The sequence below is a fragment of the Poeciliopsis prolifica genome, unplaced genomic scaffold (assembly GCF_027474105.1).
Source record: "Poeciliopsis prolifica strain line A6 unplaced genomic scaffold, Auburn_PproV2 SCAFFOLD047, whole genome shotgun sequence".
NCBI classification, from domain to species: Eukaryota; Metazoa; Chordata; class Actinopteri; order Cyprinodontiformes; family Poeciliidae; genus Poeciliopsis; species Poeciliopsis prolifica.
Window position 1 is genome coordinate 1,532,028 of NW_026562422.1, and position 19,694 is coordinate 1,551,721.

A 19,694-nucleotide genomic window follows, 5' to 3' on the forward strand; every position below is an offset into this window, starting at 1 on the left:
CTCAAGCCTGTTAATTAGGCTGGGCTCTGGGGGGATTAGAACCGGGAGAGCATTTTAATTTCACACAGAAACATCAGCAGCTGCCATCAAATTAACGCCAGACACTCAGTGAGCTGCTGAAATCCTGCAGCCCAAATCACAAACCACAGTTCCTGGCTGAACTTTTAAATCAGGCCTTTGAACCGACTTGAACCTAAAGTTTCAAATCAAACTAAAGGATGCAGCACAATTTACCATAACCTTTTAACAGTATATGTTGATACCAGACCTCGACCACATATCTGAAATGTTACAGAGTATGCAGCTTGTGACCATCACTCAGGATTACTTGAGCAGAGACGCCTTTAAAAGTTGGAGGACATGATGGAGGTTGATGTGGCTTCAACTGAAACTGTTCTGGTGAGATCAATTCATGAGGAACACTTCTTGCTCCTGATTAGGAATAGTCAGCCGAGTTTATTCATACAGTCACGTTTATACACCAGGCAATCCAGAGCATCATCACTCTGAGGACAGGAGAGGAAAGACGTGCTTCATTAACTCTAATATTTAAGTTCAGCTCAAATAGAACCGACATTTTAAGTTAAACATGGAGAATCAGCATTCAGCTTTTATGCACCACAAATCTGGAACAAACCTTCAAACAGCAAAACAGCTGAAACACTGAGTTCCTTTGGATGGAGACTAAAACCCTCCAGTTCAGAGCTGCTTCTGAACCTTATTGGTTGACCAAAGTGCTCTTGCTGCAGTGTGGATGGTTCATACTTGGATTTCAGCCCGACAGAAAACAGAGAGTCAGTGCAGTGATTGGAGAACTGGTTGTTATGGGATCCATGTTACTGGCAGTGTTCAGGAATCTGAAGGCACCATCTTGGATGAGCTGCCACCTGCCTACCTGATTTAAAAAATAATAGTAACATTTTATTTGACTGGTTGTGAATAAGACTGTCATAACGCCGTCATAAATTTGAGTAAGTCTTCATGAATATTTATGACTATTGTCATAAAGTGTCATTCGGAACATCATGACACTTTTCATATAAAGTTGACATTATTCAAAATGTATTCGTTGTGATAACTTGACATTAACCTAGAAATCATGACCTGACATAAATTTGTTATAAAAGTATTACTGATTAAACTTTGAAAAATATGTAGCTTTATGTTATTAAAGCTAAAGTTTAATCAGTTTTATAACAGATTCATAAATGTGAAATAAGGATTGCTCCTTTAGGAACCCCATAATTCACTTGTTGTCCTGTGATGCTGTGTGCCTATTTCTTTTCAATGGTCCATGAGGATCTTTTTAGAGTGCATGACTTTATGTATCCTGTGAAATATCTGGACATTTTAAACCAGATTCTGGTTAAACTTTACCAGTAAACAGAAAACGAACACCAAGTTTGGCTGAGTCTGTATGTAAAGCCCTTCAGTGTTCCATTCAAGCATGGCGCCTTCCATAAGAGCTTCAAGTGAAAATGTTACTCAGCGTTTGTTTTAAGCGTCTCATTTTGGCCAAATGTTAAACACTAATGAAGCAAATTAAGCAACCAGTCAGATTGGTAAAAAAATGTAATTAAGCTGTGAAAGGTCATGTGACCTTTCAGCACATGACCTGTCTAAGAAAAAATATCTTTTAACTTGATTAAAAATCCTTGAAAAGGTTTCACCTTCGGAAAAAAAAGGAAAAGTGGATTGAGAATTAAAATAAGAAGCTCATAAAGCAAACCAGAGTTTAATGAAATGAAGTTTTTTCCTTCTAGATGCAAAACCAAAGTGATACAAAATCCCAGCCAGTCAGTTTGGGAACAACCTCTTAGAAAACTCTCAGAACAAAGAACCATATTTTCCACTATTTTAATACAAATAGGTTAAAGACCTTCTCCATGCATGGGTCTGAAATATGAGTCATAACATGTGAAAAGCTGTTATGCTGCAAAAAAGATTCTGGGTGATATGAACTGAAAATGATATTCCCCCAAATGTTTTGGCTTTACTTTGCACTTTCATACATATCCCAATATTTAAAGTATGTTCCTAATTGCTGTCTTAATGTTCATCCCTACACTATAGTGCAGTGGTGAACCATGTCTCTGACGTAGAATAAAAACAACAAACCTTTTATTTCACCAGTTTATGTTCCTTTAAACTGGTAAAGAGCTAAAGTTCAGCAGCAGTTTGTCTGTTTATCCTCCTCCTGTCACTTCCTGTGGCAGTTTGATGAAATACATTCATTTCAATACAACCAAAAACCCACATCATTCTGGCGCCAAAACTTTTTATTGTAAAACGTGTTTTTTTTTGTCAAAAACAAAAGCAAATTTATTTTCATAGCTCCAGTTTGAGCACCTTTAACGTCAATGAGATCGCAGCTGTTGAATCGTGAGTTCCCTGACAGTTCACTGTATCGCCTCGGTGTCATGGACGGGTCTTATGTTTTTGTGTGACGGCATCAGGATTCTGATTTGGGACAAACCGTAGCGCTGGTGATCTACCCTAAACACGACAACCAGAAGGTGACCTGAAGTGGGTCCCTGTGGCTCCCCTCACCAGGAAGTCAGAAACCGGACAGCTGACAGGACCGTGTCTGGGTTCTGATGTCGTTTTGGCGCTGTGACGTTCATCTGAAGCTGCTTTCTGTGGGCTCCGGGTTAGCCTCCGTCTCTCTCTGTGACGGCTGCACCTCTCTGCTCCTGGCTCCCACTCGTCTGACTCTGAGCAGAAAGTCTGCAGCTGATTATGTGGTTTCATGTGTAAAAAAGGCTTATGATATTAAGCTCATTCTCACCTCATTTCCACAGCCTGAATGAGCTCTTTCCTCTCCTTAATGTCCTCTCCTGTTCACCTCAACTCTTCTTGTTAAAGGTCAAAGAACGTTCCCTCGTTCTGCCCGTCCTTCCTCCTAACCCCTCCGGCTCCATCAGCTCCATCCTCTTCCTCTCCCTCTTCACATGGCCAATAAAGAACCCGTCATTTTATTCTCCTCCCCCGTCTCTCTAATCTGCCCTCATCATGTCAAAGGTCCCAGCACAGTAGTTTTATTACCTCCTCCCACCACTCTTCCTTTCTTTCGTTGACCTTAACTCCTGATGTTAAAGGTCAGCGCTGTGTCACTCCTGCTTACTGATCACCTCATTTGGAAATGATTCTGATTAATAAGGCTGGCAGCCCTTTTGAAGCGTCTCCTCCGGCCCGGCTGGAGAAGACACATATTGACTCTCTGGGTTTGGTTCCTCTTTTGATGTCTCACTTTAAACTCTCAGACCTCGGAGGCTTTAATTAGAATAGAGCCAGAGGAGGAGGAGGTCAGGGTCGGGCCTGTAATCCCAGCTGGAGTCAGCCTCCACGCACTTTCACCAAAGATACAGCTGGAAGAGTCAGCTGATGGGTTTAACACCCACAGCAGAGTTGATGAGTGGAGTGAGGGTGCAGCAGGTGTGGGAGACCTGTTGGAATTTGGTAATCTTTCACTTTCTGTATTAGCTGTCTCAAAGTTTGGAAGTTTACTGTAATTGAGTATTTAAAGCCAGATAACGCATGACGTGGCATATTAAAGGGCCGGTGTTCTGAAAAAGCTTTATTTTCTCATTGCCATCAGTCTCTCCTGATATTAGCTGGTTAACAGACTTCTGTTTTTGCAAGCTTCACTTTCAAAAGAACATCATCTTAGGAGGAAAGTCCAGCATCTGATCATTTCCAGCCCATAATATTCCAAGGCTCCGGCCGTCTTTCTTGTAGACAAGAGAAATGAAAGTGACCAGGTGGAGAGCAGTGAATGGTAAACGGTCAAAACTCCACTCACTCACAACATTTCATTAGAAGAACTTAAATCCATTAGAGACATGAGACAGAAAACGTGAACGCTTTAGAAGTTTGCATTTTTGTAGAACCCTGACACACCAGGAGACCAGTAAGTTACAGCTGAAACCAGATATTTACACGCGCTAAATAAAAACACACACTCATTTTTTTCCCTACTGTGTAGTGTTACATCACACCAAACATTTCTTGTTTTATGTCAGTTAGAATTACCAAAATTATTTCTATTTCCTCAATGCCAGAAAACCTGATGAGAACATTTTTATAATTTTTGTTGTTTTGTTTTGTAATTTCCCTCAAAATTCAAAAGTTTCCTGTTTTTTAACCCAGTACCAGAGGCAACAGGTCAGGGTTGGACTGATCTCACCATGGGGCTCATTCACTGAAACTTTTCATCATTCAGTCTTAATGTAGGTTAATAAAGGTTAGCTGCAGTACCATAAATAAACCACATCATTCTGAATCTGTTTTCAGCTGCTGCTCCATACTTTCTATTAGACTTTGGTAAATCCAAACCCACTCCTCAGTTCACAAACCTCTACAATCCTACTCCCCACCGTGTCCTTAAATGCACCAGCAGATGTGGTGCAGGAGGCTGCAGTAATGTTGTGGTGTGGGATCAGGAGCTGATGTAAATGCAATCCTCATTATCAGGTGTGTTGACATTTATGTTAATGAATTAGTCAGTTAGCTCGTTAATTAAGCCTTTATTTAAACAGTCAGTCCTGTAGTTATCCAGAACTTGATCTCCTTGCTGCTCAGTGGGAACGCACATTTAAAGCGCACTCTATGGAGCGCTGTTCTACGCCTGTAGACCCACACATGCATTTTCTGTTATTCACTCAGAATAAGAGTGACGGAGCAGAAAAGCCATCATTTAATTAAAGCGTTATCACTTTAAGCTACTGTGCTGAGGCCTGTTATGTCTGACTGCCATGTGTTCATCTGGGCAGGAGGAGCTGCTGAGGCTGCAGAAGGAGAGAGACGCAGCTCTGGACGACAAACAGAGGCTCCAGGCTCAGATTCAGGCATTACAAGCCAATCACAGGTTAGTGAGAAGCAACAAGCACAGTTGTTGCTGTTGGTGACAGACCAGACAGGACATAACAGGACAGGACAGGAGAGCTGGTGGATGTTTTGGCTGTACATATTTTTCTAGTCAGTTCATCAGTTAATGATTATTTTATACCATATTTAAAAGAAAACAAAAGAGCTTGACTTTAGCTTCAGAACATCTCTCATGTTGTTCCGTCATGGCACAGTGACAGCTCTAACAAATATGTGCAAGAAAAATGTTTGTAAAAGTTGCATAATGCAGCTTTAATAACGGTAAAAGTTCCCTGCTGTGCAAAGACTCTTCCCTGACTTCAGATTTTTGATTGTTTTGCCATCAGAATCACATTTCTGATAGCACTGTGATTTTATGTAACGTTTAAAGAGTCGCCAGTGTAGAGGAAATTAAATCAAATCAAATTTTATTTGTATAGCACATTTCAGAACCAAGGCATTTCAAAGTGCTTTACATTAGAATCTTGTTCCGGTCCGACCCAGTTTAAATGTGTTTCACATTCCTTGCACACACCTTTAAATATACATTTTCTGGCTGTTTTTCACAAACAGAAAATGACTCATGGCTTTTCTTTAGCTAAAGCATTATCAAAACTACAGGTGGCAAAGTGCAAACAGCATGTTGTGGTCAAAGTTTACATACACTTGTAAAAGACATAATGTCATGGCTCTCTTGAGTTCCGAATACGTTCTACAACTCTTATTTTTCTGTGATAGAGTCATCGAAACACATACTTGTCACAAAAAACAGTCATAAAGTTTGGTTCTTTCATAAATTTATTATGGGTCTGCTGAAAATGTCACCAAATGTGCTGGGTCAAAAATATACATATAGCAACATTAGTATTTGGTTACATGTTCGTTGGCCATTTTCACGACAACTAGGCGCTTTTGGTAGCCATCCACAAGCTCCTGGCAAGCTTCAGGTCGAATGTTTAACCACTCTTCTTGAGAGAATTGGTGCAGTTCAGCTAAATGTGATGGTTTTCTTGCATGAACCCGTTTCTTTAGCACTGTCCACATGTTCTCAATGGGGTTCAAGTCAGGACTTTGGGAAGGCCATTCTAAAACCTTAATTCTAGCCTGGTTTAGCCATTTCTTTACCACTTTTGATGTGTGTTTTGGGTCATTGTCCTGTTGGAACACCCAACTGCACCCAAGACCCAACCTTCGGGCTGATGGTCTTAAGTTTTCCTGTAGAATTTGGAGGTAATCCTCCTTCTTCATTATCCCATTTTCTTTCTGCAAAGAACCAGTTCCACTGGCAGCAAAGCAGCCCCACAGCATAATACTACCACCACCATGCTTGACAGTAGGCATGTTGTTCCTGGGATTAAAGGCCTCACCTTTTCTCCTCCAAACATATTGCTGGGTGTTGTGGCCAAACAGCTCAATTTTTGTTTCATCTGACCACAGAACTTTCCTCCAGAAGGTTTTATCTTTGTCCATGTGATCAGCAGCAAACTTCAGCCGAGGCTTAAGGTGCCTTTTCTGGAGCAAGGGCTTCTTTCTTGCACGGCAGCCTCTCAGTCCATGGCGATGTAAAACACGCTTGACTGTGGAGACTGACACCTGTGTTCCATCAGCTTCCAAATCCTTGCAGACCTTCTTTTTGGTGATTCTTGGTTGACTCTTAACCATCCTGACCAATCTCCTCTCTGCAGCATGCGCTAGCTTACATTTTCTTCCTGATCGTGGCAGTGACACAACTGTTCCATGCACTTTATACTTGTGAATAATTGTCTGCACAGTTGCTCTTGAGACCTGTAGCTGCTCTAAAATGGCTCCAAATGACGTCCCTGACTTGTTCAAATCAATAATTTGCTTTTTCAGATCCACACTGAGTTCCTTTGACTTTCCCATTGTAGCTTTTGTGGCTGAGTCTGATCACTGGGTCAAATGAGCCCTTTTTAAATGGGCTCATGACAAGTGAACAACTGTAGTCAATCAGAATCACTTACAAGAAGTGAAGAGACCATGACATTAAGCTAATTTGATTGACACAACTCTCTACATCACCAACATTGACAATTTATGTTGCTGTATGTATATTTTTGACCCAGCAGATTTGGTGACATTTTCAGCAGACTCATAATAAATTTATGAAAGAACCAAACTTTATGACTGTTTTATGTGACAAACAGGTATGTGTTCCGATCACTCTATCACAGAAAAGTAAGAGTTGTAGAACTTATTGGGAACTCAAGACAGCCATGACATTATGTTTTTTACAAGTGTATGTAAACTTTTGACCACAACTGTATGTTAAGCAGCTGACAGCAGGCTCTGCCTGAGCAGATAGCCTGACTGATTAGTTTGCTGATATCGATTTGTTGCACTTATGTTCTTCTCTTAACAGAAGAATTTCAAAAACATCTCAAATTTTCCACAATCAGTATGAAAGCTAGATTTAGCTGGGAATCATCATGTTCAGGTTGCTGGGATTTGGCTGGATATTGTTAGCATTTGATAACTACGATAGAAATAATTGTTGGCTTTTTGCTTTAAATAACTGCAGTCATTATGTTATACATTTTTGTTTAAGATGGTTGTTCAATGGAATGTGAATTTTATTTTATGGGGGTCCCTGAATGTCTGGAGGTCCCTGAATGTCTGGGGGTCCCTGAATGTCTGGTCCCTGAATGTCTGGAATGTCCTGAATGGAGGCCCCTGAATGTCTGGAGGCCCCTGAATGGCCCCTACCAGCAGCTACTGAGTTTTCTATCCCAGTCTTATAATTGTAGATCTCAGAGTATATAGAGTTAACCCCATTGAGCCTTTTTTTTTATCTATAAATCAGTCTGCAGCCATGTTGTTACAGATGTTAAATAGATATTATTAGGGCTGAATTAGTAAAGTGGCAGCAAATTTGCTTATTTCATGACTTCATAACCTTTGACCTTCTCTCCTCTGGTCTGTTTAACAGCTACAGTCTCAGATTAACTCAGCCCTCCAGGACTGTCAGCAGAAACAGAAACTTTATAGCTGTTACATTTGCTTTGCATTGTCCCTGCATGATGGCAGTAATATAGTGGGATCCAATTAGATTCTTGATTAATATGGTTGTTGTTGTGTTTTTGTTCAATGTGCCCCTTTTAACTTTGAGACCTTGCCCCTCCAAAGGTCTCTGCATGGCCCTGACGTGTGTTGCCCATGAATGCAGTAGCTGTCACTAACTCCGCGCTCACAGTGGGATTAAAAGCAGCATTTATTTGATGCATAAATGCAGACTGCTTGAATCTAGTTTTCACTAAACTCCTTAACAGTCACCCGGCAATAAAGTGAGAAGGAGGCTCTGTGGGAGGAGTTAACCTCTTGGAGAGCAAAGCGTGAGTCAAAGCATCTGAATCTCATGACTTCTCAATGAACATCAATGTAGAATGATAAAAAACAAATACATGATTACAATCATCATAATAGAAGATTGTACGCTTCTGTTCTCGACTGACGACGTTAGAGAAGCACCAGGGTATGAAGAAGCTCTTCCTGTAACTCATTGTGGCTCCTTTAGTGTTTCAACCATCGTTACACAGAGAAGTAGCTCATGAGTTCAGCAGATGTGCAGCTCCCCCAGGGTGTTTGCTAATTGCTGCTGCTAGTCTGAAGGTGACAGTGGGCGGGGCGGTTCTGGAGAACATAGAGGAGGTGGTGAACAGTTGCTATGGGAGATTGAAGGATTTTTTTCAAACATGCATAAAAAAAATCAGGCCAACACTCCAGGTATGTTTCTGGTGGAATAATGATCCATCTGTCCATTTTCTGTTCACCCTTGTCCCTAGTGAGGTCGGGAGTTGCTGGTGCCTCTCCAGCTGCATTCCAGGTGAGAGGCGGGGTCACCCTGGACAGGATGCTAGTGTGTTAACACAGAAACAAACAGACATCAGTGACAGAGAGAAAGTTATTTCCAGGGAAGCCTTTGTCTTCATCCTCCTCATCTTTTAGAGGCTCTACTGGTTTGTTCTCAGTGACGTGTGATGGAGAAGATGGAGGCTTTTCTGGAAACTCCTGCTGCTTCTGTCAACATCAAATCACAGATGCAAAGAAGTTAAAGTATTTCTCACACAAGATTAAGAAATTTAGTTATTGAGCAATTATTTGTTGTGGGTGCACTCTACTGTGTACCCACTTGTTCTGTTACATATTAAAGTGCAGAACAGACTGTGTGGAATCTCCAGTTTCTCCTCCTTTTAAAGGCAACCAGTAGGGGGCGCCAAAAACCACTCATTACAGGACAACTATGAAACCCATTTTAGCAGAATTTAACCTGAACCATTTCAACTATATTACATAAAGATGTGTAAATGTACATTTTTTAAATTCTGTTAGCAGTTAGCACTGCAGTTAGCATTTTCAGGTCTGTGTGCAAGTTGATTTCCATTCCAATATCTGCTCCTTCACCATTTGAATGATATCTGTTTACTGTGCTGTCAGCAGTTCTGGCTTCTGGCTCACCTGTGAGCCTTCAATCTTCAACATGTTGCCAACTTAATGCCGAGGATTGGTCACCTCCTCCACGTCTCATTCATTGTTTTTAGCTGCACAGTCCGGATCATTCTCCTCCACTATGTCATTAGTGCTACTGTGTGGCATTTTTCAAACAGCAGGTTGAATTAACATGTTCGGTTCCAGTGGTCTCTATGACATCAGCGGTTATGACATCACTGTGATACAACAAAGGAATCTCTCTCTTGATTGTAGCTCTCAGACAGTGTTTTCTCAGACCTGTTCCACAGCTCTATCACAACAGATCACATTTCAAAGAAACAAGAATTAACAGATAACAAACATGGACCAACAACTTTCATGGATAGAGATGATAGAAGAAAACATCCAGGTAGACTATGATGCAATCCTTCATTTTGATGATGAAGAGGAATGCCCCATTGCAACTGAAGACGAACCAACCGAGAGTCCAAGAGCATTCGACGACAAGGAGCAAGAAACTACTTATGACATCTGGAATCTGACGAGGCAGATCGATGATTTAAAGAAAGAGCTGGATGAGGAAAGACAGCAACGAATTGCCAGGGAGAAAGAACTCAAAGTCCAGCAGGAGGAAATTAAAAACCTGAAGAACTTGTTGGAAAGAGAACGTCAGATGAAGAAAACATCAGCCCAAGAAAGCAACATCAGTGGTTCAGACAGAATAGGAGGATCGTTGTTGTCCGTTGTTACTTCCAAAGTAACAACGGACAACAGACTTCTTCAAGAGCTGGACAAGTTTAAGAGGGAGGCAGAGATATATGCCTCAAGAAACAAAGGACTCATAGAAGTTATGATGGACGAATATAGGATCAAATTAAAGTATGAAGAAAAACTGAAGGATCAATCAGAACATGTTCGCAAATTAGAGGAAACAATCACATCTTTGCAGGCTCTGGTTGGAGCCTGCAAAGGTCCCCAACCAAATGTCCCCCAGCAACAAGATGTCCCCCTGCAGCAAGATGTCCCCCAGCAACCACAGGTCCCCCTTCAATCAAATGTCCCCCAGCAACCACAGGTCCCCCTTCAATCAGATGTCCCCCAGCAACCACAGGTCCCCCTTCAATCAGATGTCCCCCAGCAACCAAAGGTCCCCCAGCAATCCGATGTCCCCCAGCAACCAAAGGTCCCCCAGCAATCAGATGTCCCCCAGCAACCACAGGTCCCCCTTCAATCAAATGTCCCCCAGCAAGCAGAGGTCCCCCAGCAACGGACCTACAATCAACCGCAGTGGTGCCACGTAAGTCGGGCCTCCAAAAAGCCAGCGAGGTCAGAGGACAAGAGAACATATTATCAACCGCAGTGGCACCACGTAAGTCGGACGTCAAACCAACTTGAGAGGTCAGAGGACAACCGGAAATACAATACACCACAGTGGCGCCGCTAGACGATTGGTCTCCATGCCACCAACCTCCACTGGTTGCATGGAGTCCAAGTCCAGCACTTGGACCCCATGCAAGACCGTTGAAATGAAGGCCAAATTATGCCCGGCTCAGCCTTTACGCTGACCCACACCCAGGTGGTACTAAGTGATGTTTCACCAGGTCACTAGCTTAGTGCCTTGACACATCGAAAATTTCTAACTCCAAAATCAATGGAGAAAACACAAAGCGGACAAAAACTAACAAAACAAGATACATTTCAGAATGAATGACAGCATCACAAACATTAAAGTTTCAAACCTATAAAATACTCTACAGTATTATATCTCATTACAACAATGAGATATAATTGCGGCACCACTGTGGTTGATATCTCATGATATCAAAATAGTATTATATCTCAATATAATACAGATTTGTCCATCTGGCCTCTCAATTCCAATACCAAGAGAGGTCAAAGCATTCCAAAATATCTCAATATATCTCATTGTTTTGAGATATATTGAGATATATTCTGAGCAGTTGTTTCCTGCTATATCTCATTACATAGATATAGCAGGAAGAAACATAGTAATGAGATATAATGATATAATACAATATATTTCATTATGAGATCGTTATCTCAATATGAGACACTGTGATTACTATCTCAAAATAAAATATTATATTGTCATATCTCATATCTGCATAATGAGATATAGTACTATATACTTATATAATACAATATATAATGAGATATTGTAATATATCTCATTACAACAATGAGATAATAATAATTATAGCATTATAATCATCTTTATGAGATAGATACTATCTCAATACAATGAGAAAGTGTCTCATTATATTGAGATTGTATTATATCCCATTGTTATAATGAGATATAATGCTATATCTCATTATATATTGATGAGACATAATGAAATACTTCAATATAGTATTTCATTACAATGAGATGGTATATATTTATATTTTCCAGAGTGGCAGAAACAGACTTCCATGGAAATAAAAGTCAGGAACTTCATTGCTCCATTGTTGGTTGTTGTAGGTTTCTGTGAAGTGCAGTGGTGCAGTGAATGGGAATCGTCTGTCATTGATCCTGACTGTTTTTAGGAAGGAGAAATGTTAGTTTTCCTCAATTAACACTGGAATGCTGGGACATTGAATTAAAACATCATTCTGTTCTTTGGTGAAATATTTTTCACATTTCCTCTAAAAACTATCTGTTGTTTTTTTTATTATTGTTTATTAGGATAGGATAGAAAGGCATCAAAAACCTATGATATAAACAGAAACATTCTGTAAGTAGGAAATAAATAAAGATAAATCCTAATTGGGATTATTTCTGTGTTATTGTCGCAGGGTAATTAGTCATCTGACAGTTTTGATTGTGTCTCTGTTGTTCTGGTTGTCTGAATGATTTAAAGGGCCGATTTCATGTGAAGCTCCTTAATAGACATAAACATGCAGTAAATAAATTGATTTTCAATCAGTTTTTTGCACCAAAGAATTAATAATAATAAACACATTTTCACTGAGAGCCATATGAATGAAATAAGTGATTATTGATATGACAGCAGCACACGGCTTTGACACCTGGGTGGTGGGTGTGTAGATGTGGGCGTGATGTCAAGTATGAATGAAAAGGTCACTATCCTGCTGGCTTTGTGTGTGTGAGGAAGCAATGAGCGGTGAGGTCAGTCCTTGCAAAGTTTGGAGCTTGATAATCAAAATGGAATAAATCGATAATTGTGACAAAATAAAGAAAAGGTTTGGAGTTGATTGATAAACGGACAGATGAGATTCCCTGAGTCATTAGTGCGGCCATTTAACACCATCAGTTTACCATGTTTTATGGTAATAAAACATGTTTATTATTATTATTAAGTCTTTGGTGCAAAAACTGATCAAAACTTGATTTATTTAGTGCATGTTAAGGTTGAGATGGATCTTCATATTAAAACGGCCCTTTAAACCATTCAGACTAGAACACAACATAGACACAATCAAAACTGTCAGATGACTAATTACCCCATGACAATAACTCAGAAATAATTCTAATTATCCAAGATCATTCGAAGAACTTGCTAGGACAACGCTAATAACAATTCATCTTAAAATAAATTGCTTTCAAAAAAGGCATTTTAAAAGGTCATTTTAAGGTTTCAACCTCAGTGCACTGGAATCTTTTACGCCCTCTCCTGCCAATAGGACAGTTGTGGTCAAAGTTTACATACACTTGTAAAAGACATAATGTCATGGCTCTCTAGAGTTCCGAATACGTTCTACAACTCTTATTTTTCTGTGATAGAGTCATCGAAACACATACTTGTTTGTCACAAAAAACAGTCATAAAGTTTGGTTCTTTCATAAATTTATTATGGGTCTGCTGAAAATGTCACCAAATGTGCTGGGTCAAAAATATACATACAGCAACATTAGTATTTGGTTACATGTTCGTTGGCCATTTTCACGGCAACTAGGCGCTTTTGGTAGCCATCCACAAGCTCCTGGCAAGCTTCAGGTCGAATGTTTGACCACTCTTCTTGAGAGAATTGGTGCAGTTCAGCTAAATGTGATGGTTTTCTTGAATGAATCCGTTTCTTTAGCACTGTCCACATGTTCTCAATGGGGTTCAAGTCAGGACTTTGGGAAGGCCATTCTAAAACCTTAATTCCAGCCTGGTTTAGCCATTTCTTTACCACTTTTGATGTGTGTTTTGGGTCATTGTCCTGTTGGAACACCCAACTGCACCCAAGACCCAACCTTCGGGCTGATGGTCTTAAGTTTTCCTGTAGAATTTGGAGGTAATCCTCCTTCTTCATTATCCCATTTTCTTTCTGCAAAGAACCAGTTCCACTGGCAGCAAAGCAGCCCCACAGCATAATACTACCACCACCATGCTTGACAGTAGGCATGTTGTTCCTGGATTAAAGGCCTCACCTTTTCTCCTCCAAACATATTGCTGGGTGTTGTGGCCAAACAGCTCAATTTTTGTTTCATCTGACCACAGAACTTTCCTCCAGAAGGTTTTATCTTTGTCCATGTGATCAGCAGCAAACTTCAGCCGAGGCTTAAGGTGCCTTTTCTGGAGCAAGGGCTTCTTTCTTGCACGGCAGCCTCTCAGTCCATGGCGATGTAAAACACGCTTGACTGTGGAGACTGACACCTGTGTTCCATCAGCTTCCAAATCCTTGCAGACCTGCTTTTTGGTGATTCTTGCTTGACTCTTAACCATCCTGACCAATCTCCTCTCGGCAGCATGTGATAGCTTGCATTTTCTTCCTGATCATGGCAGTGACACAACTGTTCCATGCACTTTATACTTGCGATTAATTGTCTGCACAGTTGCTCTTGGGACCTGTAGCTGCTTTGAAATGGCTCCAAGTGACATCCCTGACTTGTTCAAATCAATAATTTGCTTTTTCAGATCCACACTGAGATCCTTTGACTTTCCCATTGTAGCTTTTGTGGCTGAGTCTGATCACTGGGTCAAATGAGCCCTTTTTAAATGGCTCATGACAAGTGAACAACTGTAGTCAATCAGAATCACTTACAAGAAGTGAAGAGACCATGACATTAAGCTAATTTGATTGACACAACTCTCTACATCACCAACATTGACAATTTATGTTGCTGTATGTATATTTTTGACCCAGCAGATTTGGTGACATTTTCAGCAGACTCATAATAAATTTATGAAAGAACCAAACTTTATGACTGTTTTTTGTGACAAACAAGTATATGTTTCGATCACTCTATCACAGAAAAATAGAACTTATTGGGAACTCAAGAGAGCCATGACATTATGTTTTTTACAAGTGTATGTAAACTTTTGACCACAACTGTATGTTAAGCAGCTGACAGCAGGCTCTGCCTGAGCAGATAGCCTGACTGATTAGTTTGCTGATATCGATTTGTTGTACTTATGTTCTTCTCTTAACAGAAGAATTTCAAAAACATCTCAAATTTTCCACAATCAGTATGAAAGCTAGATTTAGCTGGGAATCATCATGTTCAGGTTGCTGGGATTTGGCTGGATATTGTTAGCATTTGATAACTACAATAGAAATAATTGTTGGTTTTTTGCTTTAAATAACTGCAGTCATTATGTTATACATTTTTGTTTAAGATGGTTGTTCAATGGAATGTGAATTTTATTTTATGGGGGTCCCTGAATGTCTGGAGGTCCCTGAATGTCTGGGGGTCCCTGAATGTCTGGTGGTCCCTGAATGTCTGGAGGTCCCTGAATGTCTGGGGGTCCCTGAATGTCTGGAGGCCCCTGAATGGCCCCTACCAGCAGCTACTGAGTTTTCTATCCCAGTCTTATAATTGTAGATCTCAGAGTATATAGAGTTAACCCCATTGAGCTTTTTTTTAAATCTATAAATCAGTCTGCAGCCATGTTGTTACAGATGTTAAATAGATATTATTAGGGCTGAATTAGTAAAGTGGCAGCAAATTTGCTTATTTCATGACTTCATAACCTTTGACCTTCTCTCCTCTGGTCTGTTTAACAGCTACAGTCTCAGATTAACTCAGCCCTCCAGGACTGTCAGCAGAAACAGAAACTTTATAGCTGTTACATTTGCTTTGCATTGTCCCTGCATGATGGCAGTAATATAGTGGGATCCAATTAGATTCTTGATTAATATGGTTGTTGTTGTGTTTTTGTTCAATGTGCCCCTTTTAACTTTGAGACCTTGCCCCTCCAAAGGTCTCTGCATGGCCCTGACGTGTGTTGCCCATGAATGCAGTAGCTGTCACTAACTCCGCGCTCACAGTGGGATTAAAAGCAGCATTTATTTGATGCATAAATGCAGACTGCTTGAATCTAGTTTTCACTAAACTCCTTAACAGTCACCCGGCAATAAAGTGAGAAGGAGGCTCTGTGGGAGGAGTTAACCTCTTGGAGAGCAAAGCGTGAGTCAAAGCATCTGAATCTCATGACTTCTCAACGAACATCAATGTAGAATGATAAAAAACAAATACATGATTACAATCATCATAATAGAAGATTGTACGCTTCTGTTCTCGACTGACGACGTTAGAGAAGCACCAGGGTATGAAGAAGCTCTTCCTGTAACTCATTGTGGCTCCTTTAGTGTTTCAACCATCGTTACACAGAGAAGTAGCTCATGAGTTCAGCAGATGTGCAGCTCCCCCAGGGTGTTTGCTAATTGCTGCTGCTAGTCTGAAGGTGACAGTGGGCGGGGCAGTTCTGGAGAACATAGAGGAGGTGGTGAACAGTTGCTATGGGAGATTGAAGGATTTTTTTCAAACATGCATAAAAAAATCAGGCCAACGCTCCAGGTATGTTTCTGGTGGAATAATGATCCATCTGTCCATTTTCTGTTCACCCTTGTCCCTAGTGAGGTCAGGAGTTGCTGGTGCCTCTCCAGCTGCATTCCAGGTGAGAGGCGGGGTCACCCTGGACAGGATGCTAGTGTGTTAACACAGAAACAAACAGACATCAGTGACAGAGAGAAAGTTATTTCCAGGGAAGCCTTTGTCTTCATCCTCCTCATCTTTTAGAGGCTCTACTGGTTTGTTCTCAGTGACGTGTGATGGAGAAGATGGAGGCTTTTCTGGAAACTCCTGCTGCTTCTGTCAACATCAAATCACAGATGCAAAGAAGTTAAAGTATTTCTCACACAAGATTAAGAAAATTTAGTTATTGAGCAATTATTTGTTGTGGGTGCACTCTACTGTGTACCCACTTGTTCTGTTACATATTAAAGTGCAGAACAGACTGTGTGGAATCTCCAGTTTCTCCTCCTTTTTAAGGCAACCAGTAGGGGGCGCCAAAAACCACTCATTGCAGAATTTTAGCAGAATTTAACCTGAACCATTTCAACTATATTACATAAAGATGTGTAAATGTACATTTTTTAAATTCTGTTAGCAGTTAGCACTGCAGTTAGCATTTTCAGGTCTGTGTGCAAGTTGATTTCCATTCCAATATCTGCTCCTTCACCATTTGAATGATATCTGTTTACTGTGCTGTCAGCAGTTCTGGCTTCTGGCTCACCTGTGAGCCTTCAATCTTCAACATGTTGCCAACTTAATGCCGAGGATTGGTCACCTCCTCCACGTCTCATTCATTGTTTTTAGCTGCACAGTCCGGATCATTCTCCTCCACTATGTCATTAGTGCTACTGTGTAGCATTTTTCAAACAACAGGTTGAATTAACATGTTCGGTTCCAGTGGTCTCTATGACATCAGCGGTTATGACATCACTGTGATACAACAAAGGAATCTCTCTCTTGATTGTAGCTCTCAGACAGTGTTTTCTCAGACCTGTTCCACAGCTCTATCACAACAGATCACATTTCAAAGAAACAAGAATTAACAGATAACAAACATGGACCAACAACTTTCATGGATAGAGATGATAGAAGAAAACATCCAGGTAGACTATGATGCAATCCTTCAATTTGATGATGAAGAGGAATGCCCCATTGCGCCTGTAGACGAACCAACCGAGAGTCCAAGAGCATTCGCCGACAACGAGCAAGAAACTACTTATGACATCTGGAATCTGACGAGGCAGATCGATGATTTGAAGAAAGAGCTGGATGAGGAAAGACAGCAACGAATTGCCAGGGAGAAAGAACTCAAAGTCCAGCAGGAGGAAATCAAAAACCTGAAGAACTTGTTGGAAAGAGAACATCAGATGAAGAAAACATCAGCCCAAGAAAACAACATCAGTGGTTCAGTCAAAACAGGAGGATCGTTGTTGTCCGTTGTTACTTCCAAAGTAACAACGGACAACAGACTTCTTCAAGAGCTGGACAAGTTTAAGAGGGAGGCAGAGATGTATGCCTCAAGAAACAAAGGACTCATAGAAGTTATGATGGACGAATATAGGATCAAATTAAAGTATGAAGAAAAACTGAAGGATCAATCAGAATATGTTCGCAAATTAGAGGAAACAATCACATCTTTGCAGGCTCTGGTTGGAGCCTGCAAAGGTCCCCAACCAAATGTCCCCCAGCAACAAGATGTCCCCCTGCAGCAAGATGTCCCCCAGCAACCACAGGTCCCCCTTCAATCAAATGTCCCCCAGCAACCACAGGTCCCCCTTCAATCAAATGTCCCCCAGCAACCACAGGTCCCCCTTCACTCACATGTCCCCCAGCAACCAGAGGTCCCCCTTCAATCAAATGTCCCCCAGCAACCAAAGGTCCCCCAGCAATCAGATGTCCCCCAGCAACCAAAGGTCCCCCAGCAACCAGATGTCCCCCAGCAACCACAGGTCCCCCTTCAATCAAATGTCCCCCAGCAAGCAGAGGTCCCCCAGCAACGGACCTACAATCAACCGCAGTGGTGCCACGTAAGTCGGGCCTCCAAAAAGCCAGAGAGGTCAGAGGACAAGAGAACATATTATCAACCGCAGTGGCGCCACGTAAGTCGGACGTCAAATCAACTTGAGAGGTCAGAGGACAAGAGGACGTACAATACACCACAGTGGCGCCGCTAGACGATTGGTCTCCATGCCACCAACCTCCACTGGTTGCATGGGGTCCAAGTGCTGGACTTGGACTCCATGCAAGACCGTTGAAATGAAGGCCAAATTATGCCCGGCTCAGCCTTTACGCTGACCCACACCCAGGTGGTACTAAGTGATGTTTCACCAGGTCACTAGCTTAGTGCCTTGACACATCAAAAATTTCTAACTCCAAAATCAATGGAGAAAACACAAAGCGGACAAAAACTAACAAAACAAGATACATTTCAGAATGAATGACAGCATCACAAACATTAAAGTTTCAAACCTATAAAATACTCTACAGTATTATATCTCATTACAACAATGAGATATAATTGCGGCACCACTGTGGTTGATATCTCATGATATCAAAATAGTATTATATCTCAATATAATACAGATTTGTCCATCTGGCCTCTCAATTCCAATACCAAGAGAGGTCAAAGCATTCCAAAATATCTCAATATATCTCATTGTTTTGAGATATATTGAGATATATTCTGAGCAGTTGTTTCCTGCTATATCTCATTACATAGATATAGCAGGAAGAAACATAGTAATGAGATATAATGATATAATACAATATATTTCATTATGAGATCGTTATCTCAATATGAGACACTGTGATTACTATCTCAAAATATTATATTGTCATATCTCATATCTGCATAATGAGATATAGTACTATATACTTATATAATACAATATATAATGAGATATTGTAATATATCTCATTACAACAATGAGATAATAATAACTATAGCATTATAATCATCTTTATGAGATAGATACTATCTCAATACAATGAGAAAGTGTCTCATTATATTGAGATTGTATTATATCCCATTGTTATAATGAGATATAATGCTATATCTCATCATATATTGATGAGACATAATGAAATACTTCAATATAGTATTTCATTACAATGAGATGGTATATATTTATATTTTCCAGAGTGGCAGAAACAGACTTCCATGGAAATAAAAAGTCAGGAACTTCATTGCTCCATTGTTGGTTGTTGTAGGTTTCTGTGAAGTGCAGTGGTGCAGTGAATGGGAATCGTCTGTCATTGATCCTGACTGTTTTTAGGAAGGAGAAATGTTAGTTTTCCTCAAGTAACACTGGAATGCTGGGACATTGAATTAAAACATCATTCTGTTCTTTGGTGAAATATTTTTCACATTTCCTCTAAAAACTATCTGTTGTTTTTTTTATTATTGTTTATTAGGATAGGATAGAAAGGCATCAAAAACCTATGATATAAACAGAAACATTCTGTAAGTAGGAAATAAATAAAGATAAATCCTAATTGGGATTATTTCTGAGTTATTGTCGCAGGGTAATTAGTCATCTGACAGTTTTGATTGTGTCTCTGTTGTTCTGGTTGTCTGAATGATTTAAAGGGCCGATTTCATGTGAAGCTCCATCTCAACCTTAATAGACATAAACA

At 40.5% G+C, this 19,694-nt stretch overlaps 1 protein-coding gene across 4 annotated transcripts in view; it reads left to right on the forward strand.

The window, feature by feature from the left end:
• mipol1 (mirror-image polydactyly 1) overlaps positions 1-19,694 on the forward strand; it is a 72,902-nt gene that overhangs the window by 43,836 nt on the left and 9,372 nt on the right. For all 4 annotated transcript variants that reach the window (XM_055057129.1, XM_055057128.1, XM_055057132.1 and 1 more), the window contains one exon: positions 4,773-4,867. In XM_055057129.1, the coding sequence (XP_054913104.1) occupies positions 4,773-4,867 (95 nt within the window). The remainder of the gene's footprint in view (positions 1-4,772; positions 4,868-19,694) is intronic.